The sequence below is a fragment of the Lonchura striata genome, chromosome 1 (genome assembly GCF_046129695.1).
Source record: "Lonchura striata isolate bLonStr1 chromosome 1, bLonStr1.mat, whole genome shotgun sequence".
Classification (NCBI taxonomy): Eukaryota; Metazoa; Chordata; class Aves; order Passeriformes; family Estrildidae; genus Lonchura; species Lonchura striata.
The window spans coordinates 154,257,392-154,277,405 of NC_134603.1; the positions used below are offsets into that span (position 1 = coordinate 154,257,392).

General features: G+C 44.0%; 1 protein-coding gene across 3 annotated transcripts in view; it reads left to right on the forward strand.

The window, feature by feature from the left end:
* LOC110474508 (vasoactive intestinal polypeptide receptor) overlaps positions 1–20,014 on the forward strand; it is a 120,124-nt gene that overhangs the window by 91,755 nt on the left and 8,355 nt on the right. For all 3 annotated transcript variants that reach the window (XM_077789712.1, XM_077789720.1, XM_077789727.1), the window contains exons 7-12: positions 4,826–4,979; positions 7,377–7,437; positions 9,729–9,798; positions 13,485–13,576; positions 18,972–19,101; positions 19,707–19,748. In XM_077789712.1, coding sequence (XP_077645838.1) covers positions 4,826–4,979; positions 7,377–7,437; positions 9,729–9,798; positions 13,485–13,576; positions 18,972–19,101; positions 19,707–19,748 — 549 coding nt within the window. The remainder of the gene's footprint in view (positions 1–4,825; positions 4,980–7,376; positions 7,438–9,728; positions 9,799–13,484; positions 13,577–18,971; positions 19,102–19,706; positions 19,749–20,014) is intronic.

Genomic DNA, 20,014 nt, shown 5'->3' on the forward strand with positions numbered 1-20,014 from the left:
ATGGCAGGAAGCTGCAGAGGGAGGAACATGGGGTCTGCACAGGGGTTGTGTCCATACACAGGACAGGTCAAGCAGGGTGGGACCTTTAGAAGGTCCCTTCCAGCTCAAACTACTCCATAATTCTGTACAGGGGGAGGAACAGCTGATGGGGGATTCTCGTGGGGCAGTGAAACCCCAGTGTTCCCAGTCCAGCTGTGGCAGGTGGGGTATCAATCACCCACGTGCTCCTTTGTACTTCTTTGGTCTAAATACTTCCTGAACCCAAATCCTAAACCTGTAACAAACCATATCCCCACTAAAGAAGGCAAGGGAGGCTTGTGTTGGCATTTCTGTGGAGTGATTGCTTTTTTTATAGAGTTTTATTGCATTCACAGGAGGCTGATCATGGATGTTTGTGTACCAATTCTCATCCAGCTAAGCTGGTCTTATTGAGCTTGAGAAATTCATCAGCTGGTCCAGACTGACAAATTTTAGGAGCTATGAATGAGCTACTGCTACTGAGGAGAATGATATATGTATATTTAGTGCAGATTCAGCTCTGAGATAATTACTGCCTCCAGCATCTGAACTGTATTTTTATAGGTGGGCTGTAAAACTTGTGTAGTGACCAGCTGATCCTCCTAAAAAATGAATAGAAAGATGTTTTTCTCAGGGCTAACATTACCCAAAAGTAAAATGTGCTACTGGGCACAAGGAAAAAGTCTGGCAGGGTTGTTTCTCCATCTTGTTCTTCTTTTTTCTTGTTCTCTTCCTCTTGAAAGCCCTCGAGCAGGTCTAAGACAGGCCCCATCCTCAAGCAAACTTTTACAATAATCAAAATGAAATTTCCTTATTGACTGTGAGGAATCTGCAGAAAAGCACAAATGTGTTGGTGTCCAGGAGTTTTTCAGGAGGGGCCAAGAGCCCAATGCCTTGTTGGCTGGAGGCAGAGCCCTTCCCAGAGCTCAGCCATTGGAAGCACATGTGGAAAGGAAGGGATTTTCATGGGAAAAGCAAATGGCACGTGTCTGATGCAGCACTAACGAGAGGAACAAGAGAGGAGCCACAAATCAAGGAAAAAAACATCTCACTGCCACATCTCCTGTGGACGTGAGCAGAGCAAGATCCCTGAGGAAAGACAAGGGAAAAAATTGTAAATGAGCCTGTGGAAGAAGAGAGAGTAGCAAAAGCAGTGATGTAATTCAGCTTTTCCTCTTGAAAATGTCTGTTCTAAAAATAGCCCATGTTAGTCTTTCAACAGTGACATATCATGAGGTCTGCTCTTTATGGAAAAAAAATAAATTCTAGAGATGTAATGGCTCATCTCTGCCCCGTGTCTGTCATCTAAAGGGTAAGATATCTTATATAAAAGAGGATTTTATTCCCTAGCATTAAACCAGCCTGTCTGAGGCTGAATTTAATCAATCAGGAAGGTGGAGCTTGGAATAAGTTCTCCCAAAACCCATGAAGGGCTGTTTTGAAAATGTGCCATTGTCAAAGAGGATCAATGGGATCATCAGCACCTCTCACGGAAATATCTACTTTAAACTTACCCACTTTAGGCAGCAGTAGCAAGCCCAGGCAGTGAAAAAACATCCTTATTTAATTTTAAGGACAGGACATTTAATTTAAAGGACAGTGCATCCAACTGTGTCCCAGTGCAGAACATCCCTGTGCCTGGCTGCATGACATTACTGCTCAAAATTGTGCACAAAAGGTCTTTTCTCCAGGTAAAACCAAAAATTCCAGGAGTGGTAGGAAATGCTCAAATAAGCAAATATCCCTTAGCAAGGAGCAAAGAATTTATTTGCTGCAGGTTCTGCAGAGAAGAAGTTGCCAAAACCCAGCTGCTGCCCAAATACATGGAGAAATAAAAGAATAAAATAAATAAATTAATTAAAACCGTAGAATTATTAAGGTTGGAAAGACCTCATGTATGATTGGATCCAACTGCTAACCATGATCTACCTCAGCTTTGTGACAAGCCACCACCCCTTTAAGGGAGGAATTAGGGCCAGAGACTGCCACAAAATTGATGTTTGCCAGTGCTGGGAGACGAGAGGATGGACTTGGATCTGCAATTTCTGCTGCTACAGCCCGAGTTCAGCAGAGCTTTCTCTCTGTACAGCAATAGCTCTGCAAAGTCAGGCTGGAAATCTTTTCCTGATGGATTTCCTTTCCTTTTCTGCTGGGCAGAAATCACGTGCACTCTTTGTGAGCAGCCTCCCCTTGTCCTGTGAAGCCTTGCAGCCCCTTGTGCTGTGCTCCAGCCTCTGCCGTGAGTTCAGTGCAGCCATCCAGAAGTGATGCCCTGGTGTAGAATCCCCAAAGGAAATCCTTGTTTTACAGTTTGAGATGCAGCAGATCTGCCCCCTTAAACCTACCCTGGGAGCTGCTGAATTAGAGCCAAACACCCCCAGAGTGAAACCATGAAGAAATTCACTCACACACAGATCCCTGCTGGCTGCAGACACACCAAGCAGGCACTCAGGCCCTGGGGGAAAGGAAGGAGAGGTGGCAGTGTCCCACAGCCACCTGGACACAAAATCAGAGAGAAACCAAACATGTGGTGATGCCATCGGGATGAGGCTGCTGCATCACCAGCTTTGCCAGCACAGCCCTGTGCCACCTCCCTGTAGGTCTCAGATTCAGTCAAAGAGAAAATGGAAAATTTCTAACCAGGCAGAAGCCTGAGAAAGTTCTGTGAAAGAATATAAATAAGTTCTTTATCTCTCTTGTTGTTCACTTTGTTTATAGTTAGGTTTTGCAGCTGTGTGTCATTCACTGCACACCAACACTGTGAAGTGTTTTCACTTCAGGACCAATGGAATTGGTGTGGATGAAGCTCTCTATAAAGGGTGATGTATTTTGAAATAAATCAGAGTTATACTCTCTCACTTTCTGGAGTCATTTCATTCCTGTCCTGCCTCACCAGCATCACCCCCCCTCCTTTAGGCAGCCCCTGAAGTCAAACACAGAATATTCTGAGCTGGAAGGGAGTTCATGCCCTGCTCTGCCTCCAGCACCCCTCAGCAGCTCTGTGTCCGTGCTGTGCCTCACAGGAGGCAGCTGATGTGCACAGAAGTTGGTTACCAGGAGCCCATCAGGGTCCCCAGGGTCACACACTCATGGGTTTAGGGGTGAGGGTGGGGACAGTACCCCCCAAAACATGTGGCATTGAAAAAACTCTTTCCACACTTCTCCTTTTAACCAGTGTTTCGTAGCAACAGCTTTCAGCAGGAAAGGAGTAGAGAGGGAAATAAGGTCTTGTTACAGGTGCTCTAAATTAAAATTGTTGCTCTAAATTAAACATTCTACACGTGCAGGGTACCAGGGAAGTGTCTCCAACCAGAGACTGAGAGCAAACACTTGCCCCAGAAAGTGCAGGGTGTCACCCAGGCAGACACACCAAAAGCAACAGGGCAATTGCTGAGCCAGCATCTCGAGGATGTGTAATGATGCAGTGGGTGCCAAGTGTCAGAGATTTCCATTTGTATTTATTTCTTTGCTAAGGGAACTGTTCCCATTACCTGTGCTGCAGTGAAATCTCCACACAGCAAGTTAGTGTGTTTAATTATTCATTTCCTGAAGGTAAACAATTCACCTTCACTTTTCAAATCTCTCCTCTTCCAGAGCAATAAAACCAGTGCATGCTTTTGTGTGCTTCTCCTGCCTAGCCTTTATTTTAAAAACACATATCCCAGTCCTTCTTTTCCTAATGAGGAGCAACTTCTTGTAGACTTTTCACGACAGAATTCATTCCATAAGGAGTTCTGGTGCTGCACAAAGCAATCCCAAAGGTACACCCAAAGCAAGGGGCCCTGGGAGTTTGGTGGAAATTTCCTTCCTGTGGGAATGTGCTACAATTCCTCACACAGGGCAGTCCTATGTGGATTTTTTTAGGGGTTCATTTGTTTGTTTGTTTGCTTGTTTTGGGTTTTTGTTAAGGTTGGGATTAAATGTGTGAGATGGTATTTCTTCTTTGGACTCACAGAATCACAGAATCACAGAATCACAGAATAACGAGGTTGGAAGAGACCTCTAAGATCATCAAGTCCAACCTATGCCCTAACACCACAACTACACCATAACACCAAGTGCCAAGTCCAGTCTTTTTTTAAACATATCCAGAGATGGTGATTCCACCACCTCCCTAGGAAGACAATTCCAGTATTTTATTATTCTTGCAGTGAATTTTTTTTTCCTAATATCCAACCTAAACCTTCCCTGATATAGCTTGAGACTCTGTCCTCTTGTACTGCCAGTTGCTGCCCAGTAGAAGAGATTGACCCCGACCTGTCTACAACCTCCCTCCAATGTTTATTAGTTCTTATTTACATTACAGTCTCATAAAGTGTGAGTTTTAAAGTACTTCTTTTTAATAAGTCAAAAAGGGAGCTGTATCTTTTTCTTTCTAAGGTTATTTTAAGGATAAATTGTCTCATCAAGAAATGACACAAGTTATTTTTAGTTTTAACTTAATAACTAACTACTCATGGTCTGTAATGCAGATTTTTTAAGTCTAATTACACAATGCTACTTAAACTCATGGAGAAGGAGGTGAAGAAGAAGGACTAGCTGCTGCTTTAAAACCCCCATCTTGCTTTATATCTATTCCTGTATTCTAAACCCTGAAACTCTGAGTTTCCCACCCTGTGATATCACACACTTCTGTTCAAACTCCTCACCGACAATCCCAGTTCTCTCATTCCATTTTGGAAGCTTCTCCACAGCCTCAGGTCAATGCAGTGTTCTCCTGGGGGTCAGTGCCTGGCAGCACAGAAATCCAAAATTCTCAGCAGCCAAGGTTCCAACAATTCACCACTGTTCATTTCTTCTCTTCCAGGTGGGCTGCAAGGCCATGATGGTTTTCTTCCAGTACTGTATCATGGCCAACTTCTTCTGGCTGCTGGTGGAGGGGTTGTACCTTCACACCCTGCTGGTCATCTCCTTCTTCTCGGAGAGGAAATACTTCTGGTGGTACATCCTGATCGGCTGGGGTACGCCTCTCCCCCAGGAGGGGATCCTGACTGGCATTTTTAACAGGAATTCAGCACAGATACCCGGGCACTCAGGTGGGGCAGGGGTGTTGTAGACAGCACCCAGCCTCCCTTAAGTCCCAAGAAGGATTTGGAGTGGCTGGTGGATGAGAGGCTGGGCATGAATCCAAAACGTGCCCAAAAATCCAACTGTGAGCAGCAGGACGAAGGAGGTGGTTCTGTCCCTCTTCTCTCCCCATCTGAGGCTCCACCTGCAGAGATGCATCCAGCCATGGGGTCCCCAAAATAAGAAGGATGTGGAGCAGTTGGAGCAACTCCAGAGGAGGTCATGGAGCTGCTCCAGGGCTGGAGCCAGGCTGGAAGAGCTGGGAATGTTCACCTGGAGAGGAGAATCTCCAGGGAGAGCTCAGAGCCCTTCCAGGGCCTAAAGGGGATCCAGGAGAGCTGGACTGGGGACAAGGGATGGAGGGACAGGACAAGGGGAAATGGCTTCAAACTGACAGAGAGTAGATTTAGATTGGATATTGGGAAGGAATTCCTTGATCCTGACTGGGATTCCAAATTTGATGTCATCACCTTAAATTGTAAGGATGGATCCCAGCAAAGCAGAAGTCCTGGACTGAACCAGGCACTGAATTCAGGCCAGCCAGCTGCCCTGAGATCCCATCACCTGTGTGCTAATGCTGATAACCTGCTGCTCACTGCATTGGTGATTTCTCCAGCCTTAATGCAAATCTGGTTTCAAATGCATCAAATAAAAATAAATTAAAATTACATAATGGAAATAAAATAAAATTTTTAATTAAAATGAAATAAAATAAAATAAAAAAAATTTTAATTAAAATAAAATAAAATAAAATAAAATAAAATAAAATAAAATAAGCAAAACAAAATTAAATTTTAAAAGGTTATGAAAGAGAGAATTAAGCTCTTCACAAAGTAACTAACAACTGAATTGCTGACTTATGCAATTTAATCCTACCAGAGCAATTTCTTTTATTTCTCCGAAAAGGCAACAGAGATCTTTTTTCCCCTTCATGCCATTTAATTGAAGATTTCTATTTAAGTAAGCAGATAACTTTCTACTGCCTGCTCTCAATAGCTGAAAATGAGAAATAATACAAGCAGGGAAGAATCTTGAGAAGAAAAGTTAAAATAAAATTGTGCCGTGTCCAGGGACATGCCAGGACTCAGGATTTGCTCAATTATCCATGGAGTAACTTCCATTGGAAGTGACAGGAGCTACACTCGGCTTCACACTGCCAAGGAGAGATGATTCTCCGTGCTCTGGGCAGAAGGAGGGATGATGGGAGCAGGTCTCATTTCAGTTACTTAGGTCAGACCTTTGTTAATCTCACCTTGGGCTCCTGATATTCTTTATTTCTGCACTGGAGAGCTGGCAGGTTGTAAAGAAAAGTGCACAAATGATTAAAATAAAAGGAAATTTCTTGCACTCCCAATGTTTCCTGAGGTCGCTTGGGTGCAGGACAGTTGCAGAGCATGGCAAGTGCTTGAGGGGACTTTCGGCCTTTCGGTCATCCATCATTTGCAAGAGCATCAGGGATGGATCTGGAAGGGATTACACATGAATTAATAATTTGGATGCACTAATTACAGTTTTTACTGGGTTTAGTACCAATGCACTTGGAAATCACTGGTAATAAAGTGTAGACAATCTGTGAGTAACACAGAGCAAAGAGGCGTGTCCTTCTTGGAGTATTTCCAACCTTAATCCAGACAAAAATATGAGAGAGAAAAGAGCCAGCACAAGGATGGGACAAGACCACCCTAACGTGGCAGACCATGGAGTGAGGAGCAGAGGCAGCTTCACCTGGCCAGCTACAGACAGCTGTGTGTGAACTTGCCACTCCAGGCTCCCTTACAGGCCAAAAGAGTCCAGGGATATTTCATTTTTATTGTTCTCAATGAAACATTTAACATTATTTAGCACACAGGTCATTTAGCTGGGTGACTTTTGTGTGAGAAGCACAGAATTCTGCCCCTTGGTGCTGAGGAGAACCTCTGGTGACCTCCTTAGCTACAGGTGTCCACACTGTAGGTGGCTCAAGTGATCCCTGTTCCTTGCATTTCACCCCTGGGAGGTTTTTTCTGGGCACTGCAACAGGAATATCAACGTGCTGGGAGCAGTTCCAGAGAGCTGATCTTGCATGGCCACAGGGAGGGAAAGCCAACGCTGCCAGTTTGGCACGTGAGGGTTGAAAATGTGAAGTATTTTCCCACCCCTGAGAGAAGGCATCCCTTCCGTCACTCGGGAGAGGTGGAGAGGGAGGGAGAACAGCCCTGAGAAATGAGGCAGATTTTAAATAATCTGGTAATGAAATCAAGTAACCATTTGATCATGATTTCTGACAGCAACACCATCTCGTCTCTCCTCAGGTGCCCCCTCGGTGTTCATCACTGCCTGGACTATTGTCAGGATTTACTTTTTTGATGTTGGGTAAGCCTGTGCACTCCATTATCTTTCCTTTCTAAATCTGCTTTCCTTTATGGCCAAGGAAAGCCCTGCAGCCTCAGCAACCCAAACCCCAGCAGAAGTGGCACCTCTCTCCTACCACCAAGAAACACTCCAAGGTCTCTCTAAAATGTCATTTTAGGCCAATCACTCCCCCTTTTTACTTCCCAGTGCCTTGGTCAGGATATTTGCAGGGAATTTGTGAGCAGCCCGTGATGATTGCATTTGTCCCCGTGCTCAGAGCAGGGCTTTGCACCCTGCAGAATTGATACTAAACACACAGCAAGGAATTTATAAACACACCCAATTCTCTCCCACAGGAGATTTTAGGATCTATTCTTCATCCCTTTTAACCTAGCAGCAGCCTTTGATATTTTGTATAAGAAGCAGAGAGAGTGCAACTAAGAAAATGAGGCAGATGCCAGAGTTATCCAAAGATGTGTGCAAGTAAAAAGGATTTCATCCTGAAATTCTCATTCTTGCTTTTATTCAAGTGGTCAGGCTGCAGTAATTGGAAAGGGTTTTTTAGAAAAAGACCCCAGAGAGATGCAGAATTAAGTGCTTATTCTGTCCTCAGTATGCATTCCCTCACTTCTTGCATTTGCATCCTGGAGTTAAGTCCATTTTCTCCCATGCATTCTTCCCCTCCAAATGTGTCCTGATTTGCTCCTTTTTCTCTACAAGAAGCAGCTCAGATTTCTCACTGCATTTTTGATTTATAGTCATTCCAGCACATTTCCTGAGGGCTACTCACTTCCTTTATGGTTTCACTCTATCTGCATAAAACTGACCTTATTTACTCTGTTAATAAATAGCCTCTACAACGAGACAGAGACAGGAGGATTTAACCATTCTGGATACCAGTTTTTCTTACTATATATTCCCATTCATCTCCAAAAATTCTTAATAAAAATACAGGATTCTTTGCATTTTCTGGAGGCTTTAAAGCCCTACGTTTTTGTGCTGAGTAGAACAGAGTATGAATTTACAGAATATATTAATACCTAACACAGATTTTTTTTTTTTTATTACCTGCAGAAAAAAAATTACAGGAAATTAATCCAGATTAAATAAATCCTAATTAGGTAAGATTGGTTAAACAACACTAAGACTTTATTTAAACATTCTAACTTCAAGTGAAAGTGACCTTTATTGAGACTGTCTCAATTTAATTCAAAAATGAAGTGCACTAGACATAATTAGGGCCACTTTAATTCTAAATGAAAGGGCAGCATACACCTTACTGGAAGCATTTGTATGTGAGAAATTTGCTTCATTTCCCTGTAGAGTTAGGGCAGATTTAGTCAGTGTAACCCATGGAGTGCAATTTTTATCATCCTAAAGCTGATGCTTAAAATAGGCCTTAAGAACTGTGCCCTAAAAGTGCCTCTCTTCATCTCCTACTGCCAACATTTGGAATTAGAGGAGCTGAATCTGGGTGAAATTGTCTGCAGTAGGCTCTGCTAATCTATTCTTACATGAAACCAGCCCAATTTCCATGGGTGCTTTCCTAAAAAGGCACCTTCTATCACCTGACTGTGCAGATAAATGTGTCCCAAGCAATATCAGTCATTTCCACATCAGCCCTTTCCTCTCGTTTCCTCGTTGGCTTTCGAATGCAAGTGAGGGGTGGTGTGTGCAGACAGTTCTGGCTTCAGGATGAAATAAATAATAAAGAAAAAATAAATCCCACCCTGGACCCTGGGCACTTTTCTAACTCCATGCACAGCTCAGGTGCAGCTTGCTGGATTTAGTGGGACTAACCCCACCACTGGCTGGTTTGGTTGTTTTTTTTTTTTTTCTCAAGGATGTGATGGGTTTTTTTCTGCTGGTGGCAATTTTTTTCTGCTGGTGCCAATTGCTCTGTGCTTATCAAAACCCCTCCATCCAGGATGGTGGAGAGCACTGGAGCCCTGGTGAATCTTTTCATAGATTTTGATAGATTTTCCTGGTTTTGATAGAATTTCCCTGCAGCAGAGCTCAGTGTAGGAGGAATTAAAAAGTCACCATCTTCCCCCATGTTCACTCTGCTTAACATTCTCCAGCCCATGGCTAAGGGGAAAACATTGGCATTACCTCTGGGATATTTTGTACCTACCAGTGCTCACAGCCACTGCAAAGCAAGTTTTGGCCATTCCCAGCCCATTCACATTTGGTTTAGTCCTCTTCACACAACGCAGCCTAGCAAAACTTAGCTTTTAGGGAAAGCTGAGAAGGTTACAGACCTGCTTGTTTGCTGTTCTTGATGTTTTAAGTCTGGCTTTGTTTCTTTTTAGGTGCTGGGAGGAAATAGTGGAATCCCCATTCTGGTGGATCATTAAAACTCCTATTTTGGTGTCTATTTTGGTAAAGTATCAGCACGTTCTGCTGGCTGCAAAGCCACCTTTAGTCCTGTCTGGGGAGGGGATGAAGGGGTGGTGAGAGGTGTCCTGTATATGTCCATGGAAAATGCACTGCCAGGTAAAATCCCACTGTGCATTGAACATTTGCTTTAAGAAGAGGAAATTCCTCCTCCAGATAAACCCCCTCACCTGCAGCACTGACCACGGGAGGAGTTGGAGTGACCAGGCCACCGGGGTGGAGCTCACTTGATGCAGCTTTGACCACCTCCATCTCCTTGGTGGGGTGGCCATGGCAGATGGAGGAAGGAGGCTGGACATCCAGGAAAAGCTCATTTTGCCTCAGGAGTCAGTGGGTGCCTGAATTCCATCAGATGACCCGTGCTAGGAGTGGTTTTGTTCCTCTGAGCTGACCAGGATGACTTGTTCAGTTGTAGATGTCAGCCCTACAAATTAACATCAGTCCTACCATGAATGTCCACTTAGATAAAAAGTAGATTAATTCCCTCAGGAATTTGCCTCTTGCCTGCAGTACAGAGTTGCATTCCAGCTGAGTATTTTTGGAGTAAGTTCTAGAGGAGTTTGGAGATTTCCAGAAAAATCAATCGAAGTGTTTGATTTTAATTCTCTGGATGTGATCAGTCCTGACCATAGAAACCAGGACACTACTCAGGAACTCTGGGTCCTTCCATCCTTGTTGAACATTGCTCTGTTGGGCATGGATCCAAACCTTAAAATCATATGAACTGGAGTTAAACTTAGCTTTGAGTTTTCTTAAATGAAGCCAAGGATGTGGGAAAAGAACAAAAAAAAAAAAGAAAAAAAAAAAAAGCAACATAAATCAAATATATATCCTTTAAACAGAAATCTTTCCTTCTTTCCTTAGACATCTTACTTATTCCATGTACATTATGACTTTTACAAGAAGACTTTTTTTTTTCTGTGACATTTATCATGCAGGAATTCCAGACTGAAAGTTTCAATAATGACTTCTTGCTCTGTTTACCTCACTAGAAAGAAATATAGTACTCAGATGACACATCTCCAAATATTTATATCTTCCTAGAAAGCTATAGATAGTATTTTCCCATTCCTGAGATACACTTTCAGTCAAAAAACATACCCTTTTATTCTCCTCAGATCAATGGGTCTGTATTTTCTGTTGGCCAATAAAACTTTTCCTCGTTGCCAAACAGAATTTACCCAGCAGTTCCTGATTTTCCTGCAGCAGATATCCTATAAATCTGTCCTAAAGGAAGGGCATGATAGCCACTGGCTGATGAACAGCAGGTTTCTCCAGGGGATAATGCAACATTTCCTCCAAATCCATGGGAATACAGCTGATATCTCAGTGTAAGGAAGAAATGCATAGACAAGATCTATAAGATCTTTAAGGTACATGAGATGTGTCTTGTGTACAAGGTGTTAAGCACTGGAACACATTGATTACCTTTGGTTATGCTCTAGGGATAAAAAATAATCTAAACAACTTCTCCAATATCCCGATTCCTGTATCTTCTGCCATGGAATTCCAAGGTTATACCAATCCCACACATTACACTCCACTCTGTGTTTGCTCCTGATCACTCCAAGCCAACACAGTCAGAATTTATTAATTTATTAATTGCTCCATTCTTGCCTTCCTTGAAGCAGCTTGTGTGTTATCAATGCTTATTAGTGTAGTTGATCTAGATAATGATAGTTTTGACTAATAAATTTTACTTCCCACCAAATCAGATGCATAAACCATTTTTTGAGGAAATAAATACAAACAGAAACTATGATAAATTGCTCAGGATAGGTAAGGAGTGATTAAGCAATACATTATAAACAAGAAATGTGATGGATGTCTAATCACTCAATGGCTTTGAAAAAAGAGTGTCTATTTGGGAGATGGGCTTCAGTCTGTTTTATTCATCTATTGTTGTGGTAAGTGTAGGTATTGCTGGAAGAAATCTTATAATCTATTTTTGCAGGGAGTCAGATTGGCTGGTTTAACACAATCCCTTCCAGCTGCTGAGCCTCTAAAACCTAGAATCATTTTCACATTTACTGACCATGAAAGGATAAAGAAAGGGGTTGTGTGCCAAACTAAAACTGAATTAAGTCCCCAGAAATCTGTCATTGCTTTTCTGTTGTCTGTGTTGCATGAGTAACAGGATGACTCAACAGAGAGGACCTTGAAAGAAGCAGATTTGCATTCAATTCACACCATCAGGACATTCCCATTCCTAGCTCTACACCTTTGCTGTTAAATAATGTTCACATTGCTTGAGTACATTGGCAGAGCACTGTGAGATTTTGGGGTGAAAAGAACCACCTAAAATCCGTGTGTCAGCCAGACTGCTCTGGTCTGACATCCCAGGAGGGAATATTCCCCCCTGCTTTGGTGAGGCCCATCCCTTGCTGCACAAGACAGAACATGGCCAATATGATGCCTTGGAGTGCCAACCTGAAACAGAGGCCAGACAAGATTAAGAGAATAAAAGTGGGTATTTATTAAAGGCCTCCAATAGGTTCACCTTGGGCAGTCAAAAGCCTCCAAGAGGGCCTACACCCAGGATGGACAATGGTCATGAGATTTTCTCACAGTTACAAGTTTGGTCCATTTACATACCAGGGGTTAAACTGATGCCTTAAGTAGCTGGAACAGAGGCTGGACAGAGTTAAGGGGAATAAAGAGAATATTTACTGAAGAGCCTTCAAAGGCCACACCCTGGCAGTACCAGAGCCACAGTCATAACTCTGCCTGGATGGCTCCAAGATGGAAGCAAAAGAGGGCTTGGTCACAAGATATCACATTTTTATAAATTCTGGTCCATTTGCATATTGGAGTTAATTGCCCAATTCCAGTTTTAGCCCAGGCAGTCCCATCCTCCTTTTTTTCTCTCTCCAGCCCAAGTTGTTTGTGCTCTTGGGCTGAGATTGGGATCATTTGTCCTTGGTCCCCAGCAGAAGAAGGAATTGTTGTGTCTCCCTACTCTGTGCAGAGAGCTCACCATGAAACACAGACCCACACACTACAGCAGCACAGAATATGCAAAAAAAAGAAAAAAAGTTAAAACCTGAGGCATCAAATCCTCAAATTACAGCTTCAGGTAATGAAGTCATATACCCCCCATTTCCTCACTTTTGTTTATAATTTTCAGGGCCTGAGACAGTCAGATGTTCTTGAGTTTCAGGCATAGAGAGGAATTGTTTTGTCTGAATAAAACAGGAGAACAGCAGCTGACAGTGAGTTTTAGAGCTGTACCCTAAAGCAGTACAGGATGTGAAAAACATAAAACCTAAATCCTACACCATCAAATAGGGTGGAGCAGAGGCCAGCTGGAGTGGATCCTGCTTCGTGCTTTTGGTTTGGCTTCCCTGCCTCTCCAGGCTCAGCAGCTGGCCCCGTGTCACCGCGGGAAGCGCGCGCAGCAGGACGTCGTGCGGAGCTGTGCTCGATGGGCTTGACATCATCATACTTGGGATGTATGACACGAAGTCCCAAGCAGGCTGATGTCAGGCCCAAGATGCCATCCTGTGTCGGTTTCCCATGTGCTCCCCGCCCCGCAGCGGGGCTCTGTCTGCTCATGGTTCTCTCCTTCCATGGCAAAAACCATCCCAGTGAGAGGAATTCCCCTCTAGTCGCGGGCTCTTCTTCTTGGAGAAAAATGCTGATGTTTTACCCTTCTCTTCCCGTCTCCACAGGTGAACTTCATCCTCTTCATCTGCATCATCCGTATCTTAGTCCAGAAGCTGCATTCCCCAGATGTTGGGCACAACGAAACCAGCCAATATTCGTAAGTCTCAGACTTTTCCAAGCCTATCCAGTGTTTTTTGGGAAATCTGCCTATCTGCTTGATAGTTCATTATTGCTCCTTGTTTCATGATTGCATCTGCCCGCACTTGTGAGAACCCCGGCCTTGCTCTGGGGTCTCATGTGGTGGTGAAATTCCTCCTCCCACCCGTGCTTCCAAAGAAAAACTCCGCAGGCTTTAGCTGTTCGGTCTCAAGGCAGTTTATTGCTAGTTATCTAACAGATTATGTTCTTGGACTGCGGCTCTTTGATCAGCGGCCTGGGCAGAGGAACACACACACCCTGACATCCTCTCTATCTGCTGTCTTCTTCGTCTCTCTCTCCGCCCAGGGCTGCTACTATCTTTTATAAGATATATTACGTATTATATGTTTATAATTATTCCCCAATACCTACTACCTACGTTGCCAAGTGTTTTTCTACTCTAAACCAATCTGTGAGTGCCAACATCACCAAGAACATGGAGGGAAGGAAGAAGAAGGAGGAAGAACAGGATCAGCCCACTTTCCTCCATCTTAGAACTTCTGACCCCATGTACAAAGTGAAAACCCCCCTGTACATGTGTTAAAACCCCCCTGTACAATACTAAAAAAATTTCCCCTCTGTTTTGTAACTACTTTTACTATCCCATCTAACCCTTTGTGACTGCTCGTTCCACCTCCAAAGTTGGTAATTCATTCCATGGCTCAAACTCAAAATCACAGTTGTTTTTCAGTTGTCTGCCAGGGTCTAGAATGCTTCTGACCAAGGCCTGGAACCTCTAAAAATGTCTGAGAGACATTTTGAGTTCCCACAGCACTGATCAAAATCAATACATTTTAATTGCTTAAAGCAGATTAGAAATCAGGAAATGGTACATTTGTTAAAAGAACTGGGCACATTTTATGGCAGTTTGTGGCAGGTGAGAGGGACTTCTTCTGGGATTAATGATGAAGAAATGAGAGTAATAACAATGATCATGAAACCAAATATAATTTTTCTTTGAATATTTAATATTTATTGGATTCTGAAGGCAGAAGGACCCTGATGGAAAACAAAAAGTTGCACTCCAGGCTTTTTTTCCTGACCCTCAGTTTTAAAGGAGAGATCTAGAAAATTACCATCCAGTAGGATCTATAACAAATTTTCCTCATGCTAAAAGAGATCTCTAAACAAGATTGGATTAACTCAATACATTTCTCCGCTCTCTTGAGAAGGATCAGTCTTAGAAGTTTTACTTGACTTAATACTTTTATTCCAGGGATATGAGGTTGACCTTAATGGGGCTTTATACAATGAACAACATGCCAGAGAGATCAACATCTCTCAGTGGCCAAGGCTGGTCTCTGCTGCAGTATTTTAAGAGTGAAGGAAATGTCTATCTGCATAGATTTATTCTGGCTTCAATGCAAATAAAATAAAAGTCCAGACCGGGTTATTTTTGACTCTTCCCACTGTTCTGGCTCCCCTTTTCAGCTACACTGGATATTTATTAAATGTTTCCTAGAAAATAATTAATGAAAAGAGTCTAGTGTCTGCATGATCACTGCTTGTAAATCTTTGTCTTCAGAGGGAGGTGTACTTTTGGGTACCCTGAAAAATCTCACTCCATCTTCCTGCAGGATGGAAAAAAGCAACAATATGTTCCTTAAATCCTGCCCAGCCATGGCACTGAGACTTTCTCTCTGGTGATGGTGAATTATTAATTTAATCTGCCTCGAGAAATTCTCAGATTTATGAAAGGAAATGCCAGGTTTTGACCTTAATTTTCCTGGCAGCAGCCAAAGACAATTACCTATTTTTCTTTCTTCACAACACACCTACATTACCAGACCCTGTGCTTTCTACCACCTGCCCTTCTGGATTTCCAACTGGGAATTGTATCTTTGCACACCAGCTTTGCAGCAGGTGCACAGATTAAATCAGCATATTTAAATACGTTCTAGTTCTGAGCAGCATCCTGGCACTGCTGGCTCCTGTTCACCTCAGCAAAAGTGCTGCCAACATGCACCTGATGAGTTATGACCAGATTATCTCAGAGGTCATGCTGGGCTTTGTGTTCAGGGCACATTTTCCAGGGAGGTGGAGCAGTCAAGAAAGTTCTTTTTGCCTTGTAAACAAATGTAGGGCATGTTGGCGAAACACAGATTTCCCCTCACTGGCCTGCTCAACAGGGGGTTCTGCTGAAGGACGACTGATCCTGGCATCTCTGGATCCTCACCTTCCTCCACCACCTGGAAAGATGGCTCAGTTCCACTGGAGAATGAATCACTTCACAAAATCATAGAATCCTGCAACATTTTGGGTTGGGAGGAACCTTAAAGCTCATCCAGTTCCAGCCCCCTGCCATGGGCAGGGACACCTTCCACAATCCCGGGGTGCTCAGAGCTCCTTCCAACCTGGCCCTAAAATTTTAGGTTTCCAAGTCACATGAGGTGCTTTAGGACACTTCCAATACTCGCACTGACCTGTCACACAGGACATGGGACCTATGGGACACTTGTCACCTTGTACAGTAGCACCTGGTCACCAGCCACATCTGGCTGGGACATCTGGAAAACTCTGACTGAATTCACTGCATTAGGTGCAACACATCACACTTTCCTGTGGAAACAAAAATTAATTGTCTGAAACTGAAGGCTGGACCCCACCAAGGAGAGTTCTCAGCGTGGTCCTAAGATTTTTAGTTTTAGACAGTAATCTGTGGAAGCTTCTGAGGTTTGACTGCAGGACCCAACAGTTCTTAGCAAAAAAATTCTGCTGAAATGTTGAGGGAGCTGGGGGAGTTTAGCCTGGAGAAGAGGAGGCTCAGGGTGATCCTACTGCTCTCCACAGCTCCCTGAAAGGAGGTTGGAGCCAGATGGGGATTGGGCTTTTCTCCCAGGCAACAAGTGACAGGATGAGAGGAAATGGCCTCAAGTTGTGCCTGGAGACATTCAGGTTGGACATCAGGAGGAATTTCTTCACCAAAAGGGTTGTGAAGCACTGGAAGGGGCTGCCCAGAGAGGTTTGTTCTCCCCATCCCTGGAGGTGTCCAAGGAAGGTCTGGACGTGGCACTCAGTGCTCAGGGCTGGGCACAAGGTGGGCATCAGGCACAGCTTGGGCTCAGTGGTCTGGGAGTTCTTTCCCAACCAAATGCCTCTGTGATTCTGTGTGCACTCCTCCTGCCAAATCTGAGACAAATCTGTTTTAAACTAACAGCATCCTGGATATCTCATTTCCATTTCTCCCTCCTTCTCGTGTGTATTTGATTTGTTTATTTTCTACACACACAGCCTGCTGACAAGCTGACAGCATTGTTGAATTCCAAAAGGTCTGAGCTTAGCTGCAGGCTGGAAGCTCAGGTGTGCTGCTGACTCCCTCATTAATGCTGCAGACAGGGAACTGGGCTTTCATGTACAGGAAGCTCTAAAAACAAGTCTCCCAAAACAGTTTTGTGGAAATGACAGGGACACGTGCAAGAACGGGACAACAATATTTCAGGCAAATAAAATTTGTCTTCTGCAACAAAAAACTTGAGCAAAATTCATCTCTCCATTCTGTCTGTGGATCAATATTGTCATTAAAACTTCCGAGTAACTTTTCCATTAGGATTTCAAGGAGCGTGGCTGAAATGTTGGTTCACTCTTGGCCACTCCCAAGGACAGGAGCAGGTTCTGTGCAGGTTAATGTTCTCCCAAAATTACCTGTCACCTGTCAGAGAGGGGAGGTCTGGGGTGTGCTGGGAATCAGAGTAATGAGGGTTTGAGAATCCATAGTTTCCAGCAGATTTAACCACCTTTAGACAATCCCCCAAGCAGTTCTGCCTCCTGCACAGCCAGGCTTGAGCTTCCTGGGAGAAATTACACTGGGACTGGGTGATGATTTTCCTGAGTGCAGTGTTTAGGGTGGTGGAGTCTTTTAAAAATCACAGAGCCCTTGCCTTGATGCCAAAACAAAGTCTAAAACTCAGTATCTGGTGAAGCTCGGTGTTGGGAGCAAGAGACTGGTGCAAGGTGTGCAGATTGGAGGAGGGGGGCTCAAGTTTTGTAATTAATGTTCTTTTCTTTACCACAGTCCAGCCAGGATGGAAAATATTGTAATTAAGGCCCCAGAGTTGTCTGCAATTTTAAGATAAAATTTTCTAATCCACTGGAGGTTGCAAACAGCATCTCTGTCAATGCAAGACACGAAGGTAGCCCCACATCTCCTTCTCTAGGCTGATGTTCCTCAGAGATTGGGGAGGAGGAGAGATCTCTGCAAAGCCATTGTTGATATTCACTGAACTGCTTGGGAAATGAATTTCCCACTTCCCACACAGCTGGGGGGATTAGGGCTGGTAATGCCAGCATGGGTCCCACTGGCCAGGGCTGCTTCTGCAGTGAGGAACAGGGAACACTGATGCTCACCAGAGACTGTGGCAGTCCTGTGCCAGAGCAAAGCACCCAAGAGAACTCAGATTTTGGATCCCTGTGAGCAGAGATGTGCCTGCTAGTGAGGGAGGTGGGCAAGATGAACTCCTGTAAAGTTCCTCATCTTCCTGCAGGCTCTTATTTTGCCTGGGGTGAGCCAAAGCCTCCAATCACAGGCCTAATGTTGAGCTGTCTCTGGGCCAGGCCTGGGGAGAGCTACAGAGGAGCTCTGGGAGGCACAGGGATGAGCATCCTCTGCACAAAGCTGCCACATCCGCCTCCCAGTGGGCTCCTGTAGGTGGCAAATAAATGAAGATGGTCTGAGAGGTCTGAGCCTGATGAGGCTTTGGAGGTTGCAGGTGGAAAAATGAGTATTTCCAACATCCCAGCCTTAGCTTTATTTCCTCCAGGAGCCTCTGAAAGAGGGAGAGATGTCAGAGGATACGAGTGGCCAAGGGAGACAAAACCCCCACAAGCATCCTTAGACCCTTGATTTCATTTTCTTTCTGCCAGCTACTTTTAAATAATGATTAGATTTAATACATTATCATCTCTTCCCAATTAGACCCCTGATTACCCAGCATGATGCCATTAAGCACTAATACTGTTCATCCCCCTCCTTTGGAGACATTCATTGTGCAGTAGCCTGTCATTATTCTGAGCTAAACATACCATTTCTCTCCCAGAAGCTGTAATTTTCAGAAATCCCAGGCAAACAAAGACATTGCTAGATGATGGTTTAGCTTGTGGAGATGAAAAAAAGATCTCTGGTGGTAGGAGAAGAAGAGAGGAGGGAGAAAGAAATACCTCCAGTGGAGCTACTGGGAATAAAAATGTCATAAACATTTTGTGGTGCCACCAGGTCTGAAATCACCAGCCATCTGCAGTCTGTGGGACAAGGAAAAATAATAAATTTTCAGGGTTTATTTCAAGGCTCAGCTGCAGGATTCCTCAGTTTCTTACCCTCATCCCTCTCCCCTCGTGGCTCATGTTTGTCTTTCCAACAGGAGGCTGGCCAAGTCCACCCTGCTGCTGATCCCTCTCTTTGGCATTCACTACATCATGTTTGCTTTCTTCCCCGACAATTTCAAAGCAGAAGTGAAGCTGGTCTTTGAGCTGGTGGTTGGGTCATTCCAGGTAAGCCACCATTTGTGTCACCAGGTCTGTCACTAGGTCTGTCACCAGGGAGAAATGCAATGAGCTGGTCATGCTTTTTTCCTGGACATGCCCCATATTACTCTTCTACCATTGTGGAAAATCTACTCACTCCAGCATGGCCAGGATGAAAGATAAATTTTTATTTTGCCTCCCAGAAGGAGATTCTCTTCCCTCATTTTAGGATATGATAATGTTCCTCTGTACATTGGTGTCTCTGTGTTTTTTCATACTTAAGGGAGAAAAAGAAGCACCTCTGTTTCAGTTTTTGTATTTTTGACGTGTCCAAGGCCAGGGTGGATGGGGCTTTGAGCAGCAAGTTTGATTCAGCAGTGAATCTGACTGCCTGACTACATCACCATCACTGCACATCTGGCAGTGTTCAAAAATTGTGCAGATGTGGCACTTGGGGACATGGGTCAGTGGTGGACTTGGCTGTGCTGGGGGAATTGCTGTGCTTGATGACCTTAGAGGACTTTTCCAGCCTGAACTCTTCTATGGTTGTGTGATTTCTCCTTTGGGAGCTGAATGGATCTACAGTCTCTCCTTGTCTGTAGTGCTAAAATCTTGTTTTCTCCTTCCCCCAGGGATTTGTGGTGGCTGTTCTGTACTGCTTTCTCAATGGAGAGGTAAGACCAGACCATCAGGGCTTTTCGGTTAATGTTTGCAGCTAGGACAAAATGAATGCACGTAGAGAGCAGATTGAGAAGTGTCCCATTCCTGATCCTTACAATATTGAGGAGAAGCATCCAAATCACATCTCCCTCTCTCCAGGAAAACAATTCAACCATTTGCCTGACAGTTTTCAGCACAATTAATAGAAACAATCAATAAACACATCAGGGCTTGTGCTTGCACTGTAGCATTGCTGCTGAGCCCATCCTCTCCTCATGAG